Source organism: Lethenteron reissneri, chromosome 45, assembly GCF_015708825.2.
Source record: "Lethenteron reissneri isolate LAM-NWPU_2019-01 chromosome 45, ASM1570882v1, whole genome shotgun sequence".
NCBI lineage: Eukaryota > Metazoa > Chordata > Hyperoartia > Petromyzontiformes > Petromyzontidae > Lethenteron > Lethenteron reissneri.
The window spans coordinates 8,196,635-8,217,811 of NC_083823.1; the positions used below are offsets into that span (position 1 = coordinate 8,196,635).

General features: G+C 48.9%; 2 protein-coding genes across 2 annotated transcripts; both read right to left on the reverse strand.

The window, feature by feature from the left end:
• Positions 1-1,637: 1,637 nt before the first annotated feature.
• On the reverse strand, positions 1,638-7,843 carry LOC133353923 (C-X-C motif chemokine 9-like). Its single transcript, XM_061570431.1, has 5 exons — positions 7,723-7,843; positions 6,536-6,635; positions 5,256-5,379; positions 3,906-3,989; positions 1,638-2,985 (listed from the first exon to the last, which is right to left on the reverse strand). The coding sequence occupies exons 2-5, from the start codon at positions 6,594-6,596 to the stop codon at positions 2,871-2,873; spliced, it is 384 nt and encodes a 127-aa protein (XP_061426415.1). The 5' UTR covers positions 6,597-6,635; positions 7,723-7,843; the 3' UTR covers positions 1,638-2,870.
• Positions 7,844-10,258: 2,415 nt separating this feature from the next.
• ZNHIT1 (zinc finger HIT-type containing 1) lies at positions 10,259-19,985 on the reverse strand. The gene is made up of 5 exons (XM_061570359.1): positions 19,830-19,985; positions 14,985-15,158; positions 12,737-12,819; positions 12,390-12,559; positions 10,259-11,641 (listed from the first exon to the last, which is right to left on the reverse strand). Exons 1-5 carry the CDS (start codon positions 19,852-19,854, stop codon positions 11,620-11,622), a joined length of 474 nt encoding a protein of 157 aa, XP_061426343.1. The 5' UTR covers positions 19,855-19,985; the 3' UTR covers positions 10,259-11,619.
• Positions 19,986-21,177: the final 1,192 nt, after the last annotated feature.

Genomic DNA, 21,177 nt, shown 5'->3' on the forward strand with positions numbered 1-21,177 from the left:
TACCAGCGGTGTCAAGATCGGCCTCTGTGGAGGAGGCTCGTGAAGGACGCTGCTCCTGGGCAGCTGGAGACGGTCGCCCTCCAGCAACAACGGAGAGCAGAGGAGCGACGGGCGAATTAAACACAGCAAGTTCGCACAGTAAGGGGCATAAGTGGTGCATCTGCCAGTCATCTCAGTCAGTCAACTCATGGCACCTGGACCAGTCCCGTGACCTTCCAGCGGGTGTTCGATACTTCACGTGGCTTTAAAGTGCACTTAGCCTGGCACAAGCGCCGTGGTGACGTCACCGCTACTTAGTGGCGTTGTTCTGTATGAGGGTGTGAGGGTAGCAGTAGTGGAGCAGTTAGTGCGCAGCGCTACGAACTTGGTGACCCGCGTTCGATTCCCGCTCACGGCCAACACCTTTGACGACTATCTGAATCAGTCTTGGGCCACCCCTAGGTCGAATCCGCCTCAATTGAATACCTCGTGCGATGTGTAAAAACATTACCACTCGGGAGACAAAGGTGGCCGGGCGTCGTGCTGTCCACCCACCCCCTCGTGTGCCGTGTTGGCCTTCATTGGTGCTCGCTAACAGCACTTGCCCCAACAGTCTGTTAAGCCTATACGGGGGATATTTGTTTTTGTGTAGTGATGTTAAATAGATCACTACGGCGCGTAGCACCAAGTTTCAAGTTTTCAAGTTTCAAGTTTAATTTATTAGGTATAGCCCTGTGAGCCATGCGGCTCTTGAGTCGGGTGCAACCGCAACAAACAAAATATGAACACAGAACATCTTAAAGCGACGACGCGTAACAGAAGCATCCTGGAATAAACCAGCAGATATTGCCAAAAAAACGTATTAAAACGCTGTGTGCAAAAATCGCAATGTGGTACAAGCCAACAACAAGTGCCGTTGAAACAGGCGCAGAGGCTAACACACCGTCCAGTACCATTCAGGGGACAACTTGGGGCATGGTGCTGGGTGCGAGCAGGAGGGATCCTGGTGAGTCCCGCCGACAGAGTTTTGGGGGTTGCAGCCTCCACCAGCGCCGCAGCGCCACTGGAAGAGTTTAGTGGGGGGGGGGGGGCTGGTGGTAGGGGCCATGTGAGGACGAGTCACCCCGGCACCGGGTTAAGCACGTGATGGGCCGGGGTGAGTGATCTGGGCCAAAGGTGAACGAGGGGGCACGAGAACGTCTGGAGAGTTTCTAGAAGAGGCGTGGTTAAGGGCGGAGCCAGAGAGGGAACAGGTGCGGTGTAGCCTGGAACCGTCGGGAATGTTCTGGACGGAGGGCGCGGCCGAGGGTGGCGCCAGGCCCCGCCGAGAGATAAAAGGGAAGCCCCGATCACAGATCCGGGCTGTCTGCAGGTGAAGTGGAACCCAAGTGCTGTGTCTACGTCTTCGTCCCCGTCTTCGACATGGTGGGTCAGGCAGCACGTTGGCTGCTCTGACCCGATAATAATTATCCCGTATGCAAGATAAGTAGGTGTATTGTGGTCCTATGCGTAACAGGAGTGAGAATATGTGTATTTAATCCCGTGTGTAACGGTGTTGCATAAAGTGTAGAATTAACGTTGTTGCCTCCTAAAGTCTCTGAAGGGCTCTCTACATTTGTATGATACCACTTGTGTGGGAGCACTGGAAAAACTCAGGCAACGTGAATATTTTGGCAAGACTTAATATTTTATTTTTATTAAAATGGTTTCGGTATAAACAATGAGTTTAACAAGCAGAGTGATAAAGACAGACTGGCAAACGCGCATACGGAAATAGAGAGATCAGCCAGCCAGACAGGTAACAGAGAGATACGCGGATAACGCCAACAGATAGCACACACACACATTGGACAAAACGAATTCCTTCCCGCACATCAGCGTCATGAATACAATTCTCTGTTCGCCAAATAGTCTATTTACAACTACCCAGGGGCAGATTCAGCAGTCCGTTATTATTAAATATAACAATCCAGTTGTCATGATACAAATACAGTTCACACAAAATGTTCATGGACAGGCAACGAGCGGGGAATATCCCCAGGAGTGGTTACTCGCAAAACACAGTTAATGGGCGCTGTGGAGAGATTACGCATGCACGAGGCTGGTGCAACCAATGAGATGCGATGTCAAATTCACAGACGTGTTTCCTTTAGCTTTACAGAGCCCAGGGGAAGCACATGCGTATCAACTGGCATGTGCAGGCATTCTAAAGGTGCCACAATCAGGCACAATAATCTATGGAACCCATAATAAACTATGAGACCTACAGGAATCGCATGGGTCCCACAGTAATCCCATTGAACCCTCACGACTCCAATGGGACCCACAGGATACCAATGACAGACACCGCAGTTGCCTACGACAATGCACGGAGGCTGCCCGTCACACGGTGACCGAGACTGACACTGCGTTTGCCTGAACGCGGCCGTCTCCACGCCGGCGCATTTACCGAGACATCTTCCCGCTGTACCACGGGAGCTTTGGCAGAACCCTCCTGAAAAGGGTGTCTCGAGATTCGTGGAAGTTTTCAAGGTAAAAAAAAAACGCTTAACGACTGATACAATAAAATATAATTATCAGTGGAGTGGTGTTAGCAACACGTTTTCAGGTGTTCTAGAATAGATCCTCTGCTGTGTCATAACCGTCACAGCTGTAGCTATTTGACCTTAAAAAAAGACTCTGCAAATGCGGACGAGCTGCGGCGCGTGCACGAGGCTTGGCCGGGCCGGGGCCACGTCAGCCACCAACGCGGGACCGGCCGCGTGGCCGCGAGCACGTGCGCCGCTGCAGCTCCGGCCGGCGGTGCTCGTTCACCCACGGGCGCCCAGCATCTGCAGCCATCGAACAGGGACGGCGGTAGCGGCCGCTTGCCGCTCCCCCTCGACAGGCTCCTATGTCCGTCGTTTGTTTCCACGCTGAAGCCTCTCCGCTCTCCGTTGCTGCCGCTTCTTCTTCAGGGCCCGCGTGCACGTCTTCAGCTGCTGCCGCCCGGGTTTTCTGTTGTTGCTGAAAAACAATTGGGCGAGCGGGTCAGACGCTCGTCACGTGAGAGCGGGGGGCGCGGCAGTTCGTTGGGGTGCGGGCATCGCGGGGTGGACGTGTGGACACCACCCTACGTCACGTGCTGCGCAATATGCCGAATTTGTGCCCGAGGCCTTTTTCAACAGTTTTATTTGTTACGAATTGGCAACCGTGTGCGAATTTAACAACACACCCGGGTGTGCAAGAATTGGACGCGCAAAAATTCTCGGCCTTTATCCAGACCACCAGTTCAAAAGAACTGAACTCGGGGCAGCAATGTTGTCATTCTGACCACTGACTCAAAGATTTGAGAAAACGTGGCCGTCCCAACGGAGGTAGCAGCTAGACAAGTAGACGACTGTATACCAGTTTCATACCCATTAGGACTCATCAGTACGGTACTTTATTTTCTGTTGTGATGGAATTCTTTTCACCATTTACAGATTTTAATGGCTGTGGATGGTCAATCTCTCTGCATGTTGGGCTACTCGATTGGACTAACTCTGGATCCCCTTTGCACCCTGTGAAGCCGATTTGTATTCTAAATTATCGTCGATTCGAAGTGCATCGAAGTGCAACTGACTTTTAAGCGTCTATCTAAACCCTGTTTGCATTTATGACTAATTTCATATTTGGTTTAATCCTGCATTCCGATTCTTATTTATTCCGAATGTGCCGTGCGATTTCACCTTAGTGTCTAGTTTGTGTCCTTCAGGTTTGTGTTACCAATACTTTGTTTTACCCACAAGCGTTTTGAAATAAAATCCAGAACAATCTTGTGAACAGGGCCACGTTACATGTTTTATCTTGATCACCTACTGGGCGATTTCCCTGAAATAACGCGGCTCGGATTACTCAACGCGTGCAGCGCAGTGGCAGCAGCGCACGCGGCACGGAGCCCTCACCGCGGCAATGTGCAGCTGACGAGTTCCACCACCCACGTGGCAGTGGGGTCCAGGCACACGGTGATCCCGGATCTCGTCGTCACGCTGAGACAAAACGCAGAGACAATTGTCAGTGGCACTGTGCGCGTGGGCGGAGCGGTGGCGCAATGTGTGGGTGCGTCGAGCCACGAACCCACTGACCCGAGTCCGATTCCAGGCCGTGGCTAAGATGAGTGACGGGTAATATCGGAACCAGCCGTGGGCCTCCTCTAGGTCGACCCAGCCTTAAAATAATAACTTGCACGATATGTAAACGGTGCGCTCGGGAGACAAAGGGAGTTGGGCGTGGCGATGCCCGCATCACCAGCATCTTGTCCTCACGTTCGTCATGCCGGCCTTCACATGTGCTACTCGCTACTATTACTTGCCCCAACAGCCTGTGAAAGGCTATACGGGAGATTTTTGTCTGTGTGGGTATCCTAAAGAGGGCTGGATCACGAGGCAGCCCAGGATGCCCATCAGGAATTCTAGTCCGAGACACAGAACCCGGCAATGATGCAATCGAAAACAAGCCTGACATGGGTTTTGCAAACTCTGAATGTGCTTTGACAACAGGCTGTGGATATGTAGATCCCATTGCACTGCCGTGTTGACAAAGCACGCGTGACTACAGTAAACTCTCGATTATCCGCGCTAATGACGGTGAGAACGGCCGCAGATAATTCAAAATCTCGGATAATCCAAATATATACATTCATCTATGCCGAAACCGCTATTATAAGTATAAATTGTGTTTAAGTTAAGAAAATAGAGTTTGTTAATGAACAAAAAAAATTGTAGTCGAGAATGTCTTGATCCTGTTTTATTACAAAAGTCCATACAAAAAGACACTCACTTAGAACGAATATTAACGATCTACGCGCATGCTCAGTGATAACGGTTTCCTGTCCCCGCGCAGAAGACTCAGCGCACGAAGTGGATGACAGCAGAGCCACGCCAATCATCATCAATCAAACTCCGCCCATTGTTGTGAAGAGATGCACCTACTGTACTGTAGAGCCCACCACGTGGATTTCGGATGAACTCGAGCAACATATGTATTTGTTTGGTTTAAGCACTTGACTTGTAGTAAAAATTTACAAGAATAACAATGTATCACTGTTTTTAGATTATTATTATTTTGGGCTTGAGAGAAAACCCATGAGTTATTAATGTCAAAATCCCAGGTACGCTGTTAATCCACAAATCAGATAAACCTCACGTGGATAATCTTGAGTGTACTGTGCATGTGTGTGAGAGTACATTTGTAGGTGTGATAGCTCGTGTGTGTTCGTGTACGGACACGTGATATGTACTTGTGCAATTACTCACATGATTTCGTAATGGTTACAGCTGTGGGACTTCCTAAACACGTCCATCTTTGCCATCCTCTTGATGGGAATCCTGGCCCTGCTTGTATTGACGCATTGGCATCTGCCATCCTGTCTGCCCAGCACTGCAGCACACGCGCACACACTCCCAATTATCACCACGATACGGAGCACATATTCGGCCAAAGTCTAGGTTCTGCTGCTGTCACATATGGGATGGAGAACCCAGTTCCTATCTCACTGCTGCACCGGAGTGAATCCAATGCAAAAACCGCAGTCAGAGTAACTGATTACTCTTAGGTTCTTTCGGTAAAGTCACGTAGGTAAAAAAATAATAATAAAAGAAAATAAATCAGTTAAATCACGACGTTTCGGAGGCAACACAAGCTTCCTTCATCAGGTGTAAAAAGGCACAACACTACTATTTTCCATGAATGATTTAATAGATGTATTTTAATATTTTTTTTTTTACCTACGTGACTTTACCGAAAAAACTTAAGAGTATGAATCCTTGCAGCCACGAAAGCTTCAAATCTAGAATTAGGGTGACTGATTATTCAGCACTCACCAATTCGCTCCAGTCACTCACTGGGGGTCAGTCAACTCCTTATTACTCCTCTATCGCTACTCTCATGATTACTGTTTTCTGTGAACTCTACTTGTTGATTCCTCCACCCATGTTGAGGGCGCGTTCTACAATATAGAACCACAGAGCTCGGGCAATAATTGGCACAGCTTCCGACTGCCTCACCCCGTGTGCGTCATTTGCCGCAGCCTCTGTGTGTAAACTGTGCGAGTTACAAGTTCTATTGCTTTCGATTTAAAGCTTTCGTGACTGCAGGGATTCATATTCTTGGTCCTTTCGGTAAAGTCGCGTAGAAGGGAAATAATGAAATAATAAAAAGTAAACAATAAAATGCTCACGACGTTTCGATTGCTGTGGTTTTCACACCTGATGATGATTGCTTGTGTTGCAATCGAAACGTCGTGAGAATTGTATTGTTTAATTGTTATTATTTTATTATTTCCCTTCTACGTGACTTTACCGAAAGAACCAAGAATACGTTCTACAGCGTTTTGAGGTTTCAAATCGCATGGATGACGCTGTTATACGCATAAACAAAACAAATAATACTAATTGGCGAGAACCACCCCATTGGTTAATCAGCAGCAGCAGCAACAGCAGCGACGCGTCGCTCGGCCTGGCACTGCGAAATCGGCCCTGCCGGGGCGAGCGCAGCGACGTGTACCCGTGGCTGCTTACACGAGAGAGGTCATCACCTGAGAGGTCAGAGATGGCACCAACGATGCAGACTGCCAGCAGGAGCTTGAAGACGCACATTTCCGCTCAGGACCGATCTCCTTGCAGCAGTGGGAACACCTGCGAGATGACAAGATGCAAAGTCGAGTGAGTGTGAAGTTAATCCAAGGGGGGGCGAGTGGGGGGGGGGGGTGTGTGCGCCATGCCTCGCCCTCGTCTTTGGAAAGCCCCTTCTGATCAGTCGTCAACGTCAGGTGCGCGGGCGTGCCCACATTCTGTTCACGCGACGCAAACCGCAGTTACGACACGCATGGAACTCGGCCGTGTTGTTGCACAGGTATTCGAAATAATTAATGACAATAATTAACGAGTGTTTCTAGAGAGCGGTGTCATCCGCGCAAAGCTGCATCTCACATCGCTGCACGATCCGCGACTCACGGAGGCGCGCGCATTAGGTGCAGGTGCTTTCGACCAGTTAGTCCATAATAGAGTTTTTTTTTGGGTGAGATCGCGTAAATATATAAATGTGTCGTTAAAACCCGCCACCACCCGACACAGACAACTAGTAAGGGTTGTCACGTAAACAGAACGTGGCCAATTCGTCACTGGTACAGCACGCCGGTGTGTTGGGGAGCCAAGCCACAACATTTACAATCTGAGTATGACGTTTCGCCAGTAATTACAACTAGCTTCATCTGTTTACGTGACAACCCTTACTAGTTGGCTGTGTCGGGTGGTGGCGGGTTTTAACGACACATTTATATATTTACGCGATCAAACCCCCCCAAAAAAACCTCAATTATGGATGACATTCTTTCGTGAGCTAGCCTTCCACGTGTTAAAGCAACCAATTGGTGCCCATACGCTTGCGAGGAAACCGGAGCAGCGGGACAAAACGCACGTGTGGAATTCGGTTCACAGGCTACGGCATACCCACGGGGGAAGGGAGTTTCACAACATCATCTGCGCGGTGATCCATCAACCCTTGGCCACTGCCTCCACATGGCTGGATCACAGGCAGCCCACGTGCCCGCGCAACCGGCGCCGACTTCGTGTCCGCAGCGCGTTACCCTCGTCGCTTCAATATCGAGCGCGCAGCACAAACACAACGTGACGACGCTTCGTGCGTTTCGCGGACATTTCTACATAATTCCAGCTGAATATTTTTTTTTCTGAAATGGAAGCAATCGAGACTCGCGAAAAATACCTCGATGGCAACACCGTATTCAGCCGCCTTCGTTGAAGCAGAACCCACGAGTGCAGTGCTCGATGTCAAAGTTCTCTGCTGCTGCTTGCTGCTGCTTGTTGCTGCTGCTGCTTGCCGCTGCGTACGGGGCTTATAAGGGGCCCTCTTGCGGAACGCGTCACCAGACCTGGGGACTTTCCCTGCGTGGGTTGCGGCAATCGGAAGTCATTTACGGCGAACTCGTGTCGAGTTACCCTTTTTGGCACTTCGTGCATTGTGGAATGGATGATAATAAAAAAGGCACGATTTCCACGGAGAAAGCTCGCCCTGGCTGACTGCGGGTTGAAAGCGATTAAATGCGTGCGACGAGTTAATGAGGTCGCTTGCTTGAGTAGCAATTCGTGTACAGACTTGTCAACCGCACCTGTAAATGTGAACACATCACCGTGACATTCCCATCCATCCACTGCCCGTGGTATTGCCGGAAACAATATTTAAGGCCCTCCATGAACGCACTCACCCCTGCCTCCCTCTCTCCCTTCATCTCACTCGATCCCTCTCCACGCACTCTCCTACCTCTCCCCATTCATCTCACTCTACTCCCATCCACGCACTCTACTAACCTCTCGACTCTCATCACTGTGAACCAGTCGAAGAACATTCGCTCAGTCGATGGTCACTCGTCTCTAACCTCGTTGTATGGAATTCCTATCCGTCCCGCCGTCTGTGCTGTCGGCTCCCTGCGCCTGTTCAAAAGTCCAGGCTCAAGACCTTACCCTTCTCCTCTGCCCACGACTGTTTCTCTCTCTTTATTTTTGAAGTAAATGCGCGCCATCCTTCTCCTGGATGCTCATGTCACGCCGTTTTGCACTTCACACGAAGCTGCACATTTGGGCGCCGTTGATGTCAAGCCACGTGAGCAATTATTAATTTCAGTTAAACATTTCGGTATTTACTCAGTAGCGAGATAAGCTGAATTCATTTGATGTTTCCATAATCAGATTCTCCTATCTTGGCGCTAAATTGTGTTCCTATAATTTTGTCTCACACTCCATTAAATCACAGCTGCTGTACAACTGGGACAGACTCCTCACACCTTAAAATTAGAGAAAATGAATTGACAGCGTGCAATAAAGCACAGCAAGAGCCATCATTTGTGCACTGTGCACCATGAATGGTGATGCTCCAGAGCAATGTAATTTATGAGTGCGGGAAATTCTCACCGAGAATCGCGTCTTTTTTTAAAGAACGTCTCTCTGCAGTGAGATGCTCAGCAAAATCCATTGTAAGTAATCTTTTGCGCGTGCGAAAGAAATCGGATTATGCGGAGATAACCGAACGCACACAAGCGCGTAACACCTAAATGACTGTTCAGACGAGTTCACGAACCCACTTGCTGTACTGCCACCTCGCAGCTCAGTGGCTTTGAGACTTTCACAAGCCGACGAGATCCATGAACATTCGAGTCACTGTCGGGAAATTGGAAGCTCGAAGCGGGCACCTCGAAGACAGGTCTGTGCCACTAGGCCCTCTCTGAACCAAAAGGACACATGGACCTAAAGAGAGGGGACTTCATATTTAAAATGAGTGTGCCAGTTTTCAAGTACTTGCTAAGCACCCCTAGGGCATGCGTTGTAGGCCTGATTTGCCTACTGGCCTTGCCTTAGTAGTGTACGACTTAATCACTGCCACACCGCTCGAACCTCGAAGTGCCGTTTATTGGATTAAATGCATATTGACGCGCTTCTAAGTATTCGACTCGGCACTCTTGGTTGTCGAACTTTGCGACTGATGCCACGCCAAAGCCAAATAGAAACACGAGCACATTGCTGATGGTTACGACGTGCATTACGTGTCCATGGCCTTAAAAAAATATCCCTCAAATCGGTTACAAATCAACGCCTTTTTTAAGCCACTTTCAGGGGTTTGTGCCACTGATCCGCATCCTTCCATGTGATTCTGATTATTCTTTATTTGACAAAGCTAATCCCAACTCACAACTTCCAATGCATCTTGCCAAGTTTGAACAATGGGGGAAGGGGGGTGGGGATTCCAATTTTGTAATTTGCAGGCAATTGTTTCAAACGTATAAAACATTTATAAACCAATCAAATGCACAGGCATCAGGGACGGCGCTAGAGGGGTGCATGGGTAAGCCTTGCACCACGAAATGAACGTTTTGGCGGTAATCCAGTGCACGGTATAAAAAAAAGCGTGGATTTTTTCGCAATCATTATTTTCCCGCGATTCAAAACCTTGCGGGGGTGGTGGCGTTTCAAAATCAGTTCTTGTGATGTCGAAGCAGTCAAAAGACGAATGTCAGTTCAAATATTGATTCAGACTGTTTTATGAGGAGCGGTGTGTTAAGCTGCACTGGTGTATACTGCCAATACACCGAATGCCCCTTTGGCCACCGACATTCACTCTCCTTCGTGGTGAATCACTGCTCTGGTGGCCTCCACACGACGGATCTCTTGGCAACCCAACCACAAGCAGCTGGCCCCGGGCCTGGTCTACGTACCAACACGCTGTACGCCAACACATTCCAGACGGGCGATATTTTTGAAAGTTTTATTTTTTCAACTACAGAAAAGGAATTGCAGGAGTTTCCATTTAAAAGAAACAAAAAACATATTGGTCAGTGTTTAGCAGAAATGCCTAAATTCGAAAAAGAATGGACAAAGGCTTCGCTATATGTAAGCAAACCCACGGGTAAGGCACAGAGTATACATATTTATACCAAGCGCAAAGCAGCTTTACATATGCATCCCTGAAACGAACAGCAGCTGGAAGATTGATAAAACTCAAAGAGTTTCATTGCTCAACATCACATTTCAGCTCCATCTCCTCACAGACCAATGACGTGCCCATAATGCAACAGTACAGCTGAAGGCGACAACCACAGTACGCGCTGCCCTCCGTGTAGCAAGATTTCAAGTTTAACGCAGGATTACAAAAACCTACATGGATAAGCTCACATAACGGCCGGCCAGGCACACGGACGAAGCGTTTTGTGTTGTCGTGGCATCGCTGTGGGGACTTGAGCGGGGGATTGGGAGCTCACAGTGCTGCTCAGCACGCACTCAAGGAGGGAGAGAGCGTGAACACCCAACCCCACAAGGGCATTTTCAATCGCACCGCCCGTCGTAAGCTCACGGTGCATAGAGCGCGGCGCCACAATCCGGCCTAAAGGCACGAATGACTCCGCAGGCACAAACAAAACCCTGCGGTGAAGGATGGCATGGAGGAGGCCAACCGAAGTCCTCCCCACACCACGCAGGCTTGCCGAGGGCAGCCTTTGCATGCCGCGTCTCGCTCAGTGAATGCGTGCGCCGCACACTCGGACAACTGGCGAAGTGAACAACTATGGGGATGTGCAGACTACTTCAAGTATCGGGCGATAACGTACGGCGCGGGATCGCTGCGGCCACGGCCGCTTAGCAAACATCAGCGCTGTGCCGTCAGCCAGTGCATGCAGCTATGGACACCGCATCCTACGAGACGTAGGCTCCTCTCGACGGTTACATTCTACAGTATCGTCATGCTGTGTGTTGCGCATCGGCTACAGGTGCTGTATATTTGGTACGAGCGAAATGCAGAGAAGCGCTTCTCAGGAAACACCGTGGGGCCCAGGCGTGCATGCCAAGAGGCTCGCGGTGCCTCCTCTCGGGACGGGAGCCCTTCCATTAATCCCTGGCCCCCCTTTACTTCAGTCACCCGTGGTGCAGAACTGACCGGGTGACGGTGGGTAAGGGTAAGAGGAGGCGCACCCGTAGCCAACACTGGGATTGTTATCAGCACAGGGGATTGTGTGGAGGGGCTCGTGAGGGGGGGGGGGTAGAGCGTCCACGTCACGCATCTGCAGCAGCCGTCATACGGGCCTGCAGTGGCCACTCTCCGTGTTGGTGGCTGCCATCTTTAGACCGTCCACTTCAGACACCTGCGTGGGCAAAGAATGGCCGTGGGGTCAACATGCGGCTCCACACCGAGGACAAATATCTACCCTGAACAGTCACCTCCTGATTTCAGGCATTTGATTCTCAAGGAATGACAATATTCCAATGCTTTCAATTAATCAAAAAGCCATTTAAGACAAAAAAAAGATAGGCCAAGTTGTACAAACAGCAGATAATAATAGTGAGGTACAGAAAGTGCCAAAAGAATGTCACATTAATTTTTATAAAAATGTTTCGTCTTTTTTGCAGTTTGAATTCCACTTGAACTGTCATGAGACAACGTATCCATTAAGATCTCTGGCAGAGCAGTGCATCACCCCCTTGTTAGATAATGACATAAGCAAGATAATATTGCAGAACTACTTCTGGTATCCATTTAAACGACCTCCCATCCAGACCAGGGACATTGCTTTTTTGCAAGTGTCCTGTACAACAAATGTTTTGTCACATGGCAATCTAATATATGTTTTGAAATATCAGGGCTGCAATTTTTGGCAAATAAATGAAAAACCAAATTTAATGTTTTTTTTTTTTATAATCATCGGTAATCGGGCTGAGATTTCAACTCACTACACTTGAGGACCCAGTTTAATCATTGGCGGGTGAATTCTGAATTCGAACTCGGGGTCTCAGCGGCACCAGCTCAGCGCTACCACCGAGCCTGCCCGGCAAACCACACAAGCACCGTATTCGCGATCATGTTCACTTCTGACGGCAGCGCAGGGTAGTCACCTGGTGTCACGGTGGGTGCCAAGGCACTTGATGCAGCAATAGCGAGCGCCGCACGTCACGCATGTGTACGGCGACGGGAACCCGCATACCACGCAGAAGTGGCGCTGAGGCAGCTTCGACGCGGGCACGCACGATGTCAGGTAGTTGGGCTCTGTGCTCACGCTCAAGTTCTGAGAAAGGGCGAGGGGCGGGGGGGGAGCAGTCACGCGCGTCACCCCCTGGAGGTTTTGGGGGGGTTCGACGTGCGAGCGCCGATGAAAAATGGCGAACAAAGATGTTGCAGCTGATCAGGAGAGCACTTTCCGCCATACTGGGGGGCTGGAAAGGGGGCGGACGTGCGAGCTCACCTCTTCCTCCAGCAGCGTCTGGAAGGTTTTGCGGAAGCGCTGTTTGAAGTGCTCTCCTCTGGTCTTCTTTTTCTTCTTGTTGGCTGCGGCAGATGGAAGGTGTCTACATCGTGGCGCCGAGGTCACACGGTACGTTTTGCTCATGGATTAACATTTTATAGAATTCCAATTTGTGTGGGAATTGCATCGGTTAAAAAAATCCACCTTAAGAAAGCATCAACGTACACATTTGTCATTCAAAAATAGTGTTTTGAAAACCGACATTTCCGGACACTAAACAAGACTGTGTAGCAGCCACACTCGACTAAGCAGACCGCATGTGGCCCTGCTTTTTAAATAACAAGTCGGAGCACAACATTACATGCCACATTTACCTTACAATGCATGGCTTACTCAGTGCCTGCAACATTCCTCATAAATAAACCAGTTTTTACAAGTGTTGAACTTAAGATGCCTATGGTTTTTATAGACGCACATGTTTCCTTCAATATTTATGCATTTTTGAGAGCACAATGCACGCAATAATTAATCTCCCGAGATGCACGTTTATTTGCGTGTGCGCTCAAGTCACTTCACATCTTTATTTACATCTCTACGGACAGTGCTGGAAAATTGGTGGCGGCGCATTGCTAGCTTTAGAATAGAATTCAGGCTTTTCATCTCATTATACACGAGTCATCACGTTACATGTGACGATGTTAAAGCACCACAAGAATAAAAATCTCAAACCCAGTGCTCGTCATAACACATTAGGGGCCGGTGAATGTTACGTGTGTTCTCCACTTCCTCGTGTAGACTACAGCTCCCGGTCTTCTTGTCACAAAGCAAAACAAGACCCCCTGTGTAGGCAGTGTGCACCATATAAGGCTCGCACTGTGGTGTGACAATAGCCATGTTCCTTCCTTGTCGCTTCCAAAGTGCTGGTCTTTACACAACGTTGCAGGTGAGTGGACCTGGGCTGAGCCTCCCTAACATCAATGGCAGCTATGGCACGCAAAGCAAATGTATTACCCATTACGAGTAACCCTCCAGCTATTATCACGATTTCATTTGTTGTCATTTATCTGACAGTGTTTGTGTGTGTTACCTATTATATGCATGCCTTATGAAGCGTGCTATTACATTCAGTTAAAGCTACATGGCCTTTAGCACGTTAAACAAATTCGACACATTTTTTGGTGATGCTGCTGCTGCTGTGCACAAGCACAATTAACAAACAAAATACTCAACACATTCGACGCAAAAAATGTGGCCTTCAAATGAAAAAGGTATATAATAGGCGACGTTTTGGGAAATGGCCCTACTTCATCGCACATAAAGAGGCCAGAGACACAGCGTGCGTAAAGGTTCGAGATGGCACTTTATGCCGTGGGACCTGATAAGAATAACAATAACAAAAAATGTTTACCGATGAACAGTTTAAAATTGGCATATGAAGTTAACTATGAGTAGCGATTGAATGAAAAAAAGTATGGATCAACGATTACTCTTTTCGAAAGAGCTTTCAGCCGAGGTAGCAGCAGCCCTGATAGCCCTCTCCTAATGCCGGGTCAGGCCTTACAGGAGGCCCATCACAAATTCTGATACCGTTTGTCACCGACACTACCCAAGTAATGAATAAAACCCATGTTGCAGTGAATCAATCAGCTATTGAGTGTGCAGACCCACGGACCAGAGGATGCTAGGCACCGGGATATGAAGAAGGAAAATTGGACGGGGGGGGTCCTTGCACCATGGCGCATGCCAACCGTGCCAGGCTACTTCCGAGGTTACCGTGTGTGTGTGGTAATAATGATGATTTTTTAAATATGGTGCCCATTATTCTGGATCGTCTCAGAGCACGTTAGCGACTTACAGGAAATTTAATCTCAAACTTTTGGCAGGGCACCCCCAGTGGCAGCTGTCCCTGTGTGGTACAAGGCGCCTCAGCACCTGAGCTGCAAGTCGGCATTAGTCTGCCAGTAGGGAGCGATGATTGCTATGTGTAATCCTAACTGAGTAGTTTGCGGGTATTTTTTTTATTTTGATCATTTGGACCATGATTGCAGGAACGCGTTTCGAATTGCATTAGGCGGATCCTTAACACTGATGGTGAAGTAGTTTGCGCATTGCATTTTACGATGAATTACAACTGCAATATGAACCACGGTGGCCTTCCACATTCAAACCGCGAAGCTTGTCACTGCTCACGGTGTGCGAGCGTGTGTGTGTGCTGAGGTCAGCGAGGTCGCTGCTGCTGCTGCTGTACTTGTTGGCGTGTCATCGCTGAACTGTGGCAGGCGTTTGGTGCTCACAGCCGGCAGGCTCGCCTGCGGATCCTCCTGAAAGTTATCCTTCTCCAACGCCTCCAGCTGCCGGTTGATGCGCCGTTGCCGCGTCGCCTGGTCCAGTACCCGCCGCTGGTTGGCCTCCTGCTGTCGCCCTGCAGTGCCCACACGCATGGGAGGGGTCAGTCGCCAAGGCAGCCCAGCGCAAACCCTTACAACCAGAAGACAGTCCTGTATTGAAAGGTAGTCATTCATCCCATCAATTGCCTGCCCTCGTCACTGCTGATACACCGGCCAGGTGTCTTGGTAGGGGTACTCACTCTTTACACCACCGTGCGCCACCTGCCGATAAGACTGAGCAGTCTCCGATTTATACTGCTGGGTGGATGGAGGCGGGGGGGGGGATTGATAAACTTGCACCATTATTTCAACTGCTGCACAGGGAGATCGAATTTCAAGTTCAGTGTGCAAACCATTACACCATGGCAACGTCCCCTAGTTACGATAATCGAGGCTTAATGCGAGCCGGTTCAGTTATCCAAAACATATTTCCACGCTTGGCACACCACATCCAGGATACCTCTCGTGATGGTTACTTGTCATGCCTACTCCAGGCGACCGGCGAAATTAAGTTGTGCATATTAGCCATTGTCACACATGAGAGTCTGTTAGAGTTTATGGCCAGCAAAGTTATATATATAAAAAAAATGAGAATGAGTACATTTGTCAAAAGGATGGAATCTAGTAAACTTTGACATGGAGGAGCCCAAATGGTGAAGGGACGAGATTGACTTGATTCTCACGGACAAACCCTGGATTCCGGGAGGTCTGTCGCAACTCCGATTAGCACAGATGGCTGCGTATGGTGCGAAAGAAGTTGAACATACGCACACACAAATTCCAGAGACGGTTCTCACCTCAACACAATCACCACAGACTTGCGCGTCAAAAGTTGCATTTCAATGTAGCCCAAGAGGGACAAAAAGCTAATTGTTGGGTAAAATGAAAGCAGAAATCTAGGTCTCATTACCCATACCACAGTGCAATTAACACAAGTCAGGGTGGCTAGCACAGTTGTAACAATCGCGCCTCACACAGCAAGATGCCCCTGGGTTTCTCCTGTTCGTGCGTGGATTTCCTCCAGGATCTCCGGCTTACCTCCCACAGCGAACAAAAAACCTAAACTGGGATTGACCAAACATTCGAATTCTGAAAAATGGTATCATACGCAGCAGCAGCATCATACCCCGGACTTCGACACATTTTTACGGGACCCTCATGAAAAAATAGTCTTGAGACTCCGTGAAGATTTGCTGAGGAAGCAAGCGAAATAACCTCACTTCTAAATGCTGCACCATGTAATAGTCGAGGTCTGCTTTTGCAAGGAGCATGACAGTCCCAATGAGAAGCTAAGACTATAAAGATTCCATCCATTGAGTAGGTACCCAACAATCTGTCAAAACTTGACACCTCCACCCCCCCCTGTACGCACGCGGACTTTTCACCACCCCCACCACCTGCGTACGTACGCCTGACGTCCCCCCCCCCCCCCACGAATCCTATAGAACGGACGATATTTCATCCACGCATACACGATCAAAGATTAATAATATTAACGTGAAATTTCGATTTAAAGCTTTCGTGACTGCAGGGATTCATCTTCTTGGTTCTTTCGGTAAAGTCACGTAGAAGGGAAGTAATAAAATAATAAAAATAAAACATAATAAAATAAAATTTTATTAAAATTATTTTTTCTTATTATGTTTTATTTTTATTATTTTATTACTTCCCTTCTACGTGACTTTACCGAAAGAACCAAGAAGATGAATATTAACGTGCTTAAGCAAACAGATAGGCCACCGCCGGCTGCATTATTATTATCGAGGCTTCACCACCCCCCCCCCCCCCCCCAGTTTCCTATTGTCAGCAGACCCCCCCCCCCATACGCACGCAAACGCATTTGGGTTAACCCCCCCCACTCCCCCCTCCATGCCTACGTACTAAATGGATGGCCCCAAATAGGCTTCGTTACATGATGCACACAAAGCCCCACACAGTACGAACCCTCACCAAAGCCACATACACAGCACAGACTGCAGAAAGACAAAGATCCCCCGTGTAGCCTTAACAGACTGTTGGGGCAAGTGCTGTTTGCGAGCACCTATCGAGACCGGCACGGCGCACGAATGTGTCGGTGGCCAGCACCATGCCCGGCCGCCTTTGTCTCTGATTTGAGGCCGAGTCGACCTAGGGGGTGCCCAGGACCGGTTAAAATATTTGTCACCGGTGTTCGCCGTGAACGGGAACCGAACCCCGCTCCCCATGCACAGATACAGTACACACAGTAAGATACAGTACACCCCCACAGATACAGTACACACAGTAAGATACAGTACACCCAGTAAGATACAGTACACCCCCACAGATACAGCACACATGTTAAGATACAGTACACCCCCACAGACACAGTACACACAGTAAGACACAGTACACACAGTAAGACACAGTACACACAGTAAGATACAGTACACCCCCACAGATACAGTACACACAGTAAGATACAGTACACCCCCACAGATACAGTACACACAGTAAGATACAGTACACACAGTAAGATACAGTACACCCCCACAGACTATAGTACAGCAAGCACAGTATAAATAGTGTATACCACACAGGCACAGTACACACACAGTACACGCTCACACAGTACACGCTCACACACAGTACACGCTCACACACAGTACACGCTCACACACAGTACACGCTCACACACAGTACAGACAGTACACCCTCACACACAGTACACGCTCACACACAGTACACGCTCACACACAGTACACACACAATACACACACAGTACACCCTCACACACAGTACACACTCACACACAGTACATGCTCACACAGTACACGCTCACACACAGTACACACTCACACACAGTACAGACAGTACACCCTCACACACAGTACACCCTCACACACAGTACACACTCACACACAGTACACGCTCACACACAGTACACACTCACACACAGTACAGACAGTACACCCTCACACACAGTACACACACAGTACACACTCACACACAGTGCACGCTCACACACAGTACACACACACAGTACACACACACAGTACACGCACAGTAGAGGCTAGACACACTACACACACAGTACACACACACAGTACACGCTTACACACAGTACACACACACTACACACACAGTACACCCTCACAGTACACACACAGTACACCCTCACACACAGTACACACACAGTACACACACACAGTACACCGTCACACACAGTACACACACACAGTACACCTTCACACACAGTACACACACAGTACACACACACAGTACACTCACACACAGTACACACACACACAGTACATGCACAGTACACACACACACAGTACACCCTCACACACAGTACACACAGTACACCCTCACACACAGTACGCACACACAGAGAGAGGCCCCCTCACGCACAGTACACACACACAGTACACACACTACACACACAGTACACACACACAGTACACACACACAGTACACACACACAGTACACACACATACAGTACACACACACAGTACACACACAGTACACCCTCACACACAGTACACACACACAGTACACACACACACACAGAGGCCCCCTCACGCACAGTACACACACACAGTACACACACAGTACACACACACAGTACACACACACAGTACACACACTGTACACACACACAGTACCCACACCCAGTACACACACAGTAAATTCACACAGCACTCACACAGTACTCACACAGTACTCACACAGTACACACACACAGTACACACACACAGTACACCCCTGGCACACAGCAGCGAGGGTAGACGAACACATTCACACACACAGAGAGCCCCCCTCACGCACAGTACACACACACACACACAGTACACACACAGTACACACACACAATACACACACACAGTACACCCACACACACAGTACACACACAGTACACCCACACAGTACACCCACAGTAAACACACACACAGTAAACACACACAGTACACACACACAGTACACACGCACTGTACATCCTCACACACAGTACACACACACACACAGTACACCCTCACACACAGTATACACACACAGTACACCCTCACACAGTACACACACTGTACACCCTCACACACAGTACACCGTCACACACAGTACACACACACACTATACACACAGTACACACACAGTACACCCACACAGTACACACATACACACTACACACACACAGTACACACACAGTACACACACAGTACACACACACAGGTACACACACAGTACACACACAGTACACACACCTACACACACAGTACACACACACAGTACACACACACAGTACACACACACAGTACACACACACGGTACACACACAGTACACACACACAGTACACACACACTACACACACACAGTACACACACACAGTACACACACACTGTACACACACACTGTACACACACACAGAGAGAGGCCCCCTCACGCACAGTACACACACACAGTACACACACACAGTACACACACACACACACAGTACACACACACTGTACACACACACACAGAGAGAGGCCCCTCACGCACCCTACAGCCGCATGTTACTCTACTGGACTCCATTCATTGCGGCTCGTGCCGCGGGGCTCAGTGAAGCGGCGTGGGGAGAGTTCGGGGCACGACGAGGAGGAGGAGGAGGAGTGAATCTGCGTGAGGGGTGAGCGGTGAGCGAGTGAGAGGAGAACGAGGGTGAGCGAGCGAGCGAGTGAGGGACGAAGTGAGGACGGCTGCTCTCACCAGATTCGCGCCGCTTGTCCACCATGACGCCTCCTCTTCCCCCTCTCGAGGCCTCCTCCTCCTCCTTGTCTCCCCCCTCGCCTCCACCGCCTCTAGGTGGCGCTGGCGGACAGCGGCGCCGATCAACGCAGTCGACACAGGGCACGAAGTTGGTGAACCCCGCCCGGTGAACCTTGACCCAACCTGGGATGACCTTCGCTCGGGGTAATTACATCATCCGGAATGACATTTGACCCCTAACCCTTGACCCACCTAAGGTGACCGTGACCCCAGCTGGGATGATCTCCTGGAACTCAACTCTCAACTAATTTCAGATTTGAAGCTTTCGTGACTGCAAGGATTCATACTCTGAGGTTTTGTGGGTAAAGGCACGTAGGTGAAAAATAAAATGTAAATTAATGAAAGTAAAATAAAAATCACGACGTTTCGGAGGCAACACAAGCTTCCGTCTTCAGGTGGAACCGTCACAGCACGATAGCTGTATCAAGTAAAGAGAAATTCCAAGAGACCCGACCTTGTGAAAGCGATGGGTATTACCTTGTTATCGTGGCATCTCTTGAGGAAGGCCAGCGTCTCGAGAAGCTGTGACTTCTTGTCTCGTTGTCTGTTAAACACTCTAACAGATAGGTTAAATTCCTCCCCGTAGAGGGTATTTATTCTAGATTTGAAGCTTTCGTGACTGCAAGGATTCATACTCTTAGGTTTTTTTCGGTAAAATCACGTAGGTAAAAAATACAATTAAAATTAATAAAAGTAAAATTAAAATCACGACGTTTCGGAGGCAACACAAGCTTCCGTCTTCAGGTGGAACCGTCACAGCACGATTAATGTATCCGAAGCGTCGTAATTTTTATTTTACTTTTATTAATATTAATTTCATTTTTTACCTACGTGACTTTACCGAAAAAACCTCAGAGTATCAACTCTCAACCTCACACCTTCGTCTGCTCTGACCGTGACTTGTCCCCGCTACGCCGACTCCAGCTCTTGGCTGACCTCAAACCCACGCTGAGCACAACCCTCGGCCAAACGCACACGATGCCCTTGCCTGGTCATACGTATACACTTCCCATGTTCACGGTGTATTCATTTGTTAGGCTTATTGACCGAAGAAAGCTTCCCTTTTTCAGGATGTTATTTTTCAAGTAGGGGGGTGGGGTGGGGTGGGGGTGCATGTTACTGCGTGTGATTACAGTTAAGTAATTTGCAGGTGATTTTCCAACATTGGGATGTTTGGCCAAAATACCATGGGGTGAAGTGGTGGTGCAGCGGTTAACATGCCACGCTCCGAGCCAGGCATTCTGTGCTCGATTCCAAGCCACGGCTAACATCAGTGGCGAGTGATATT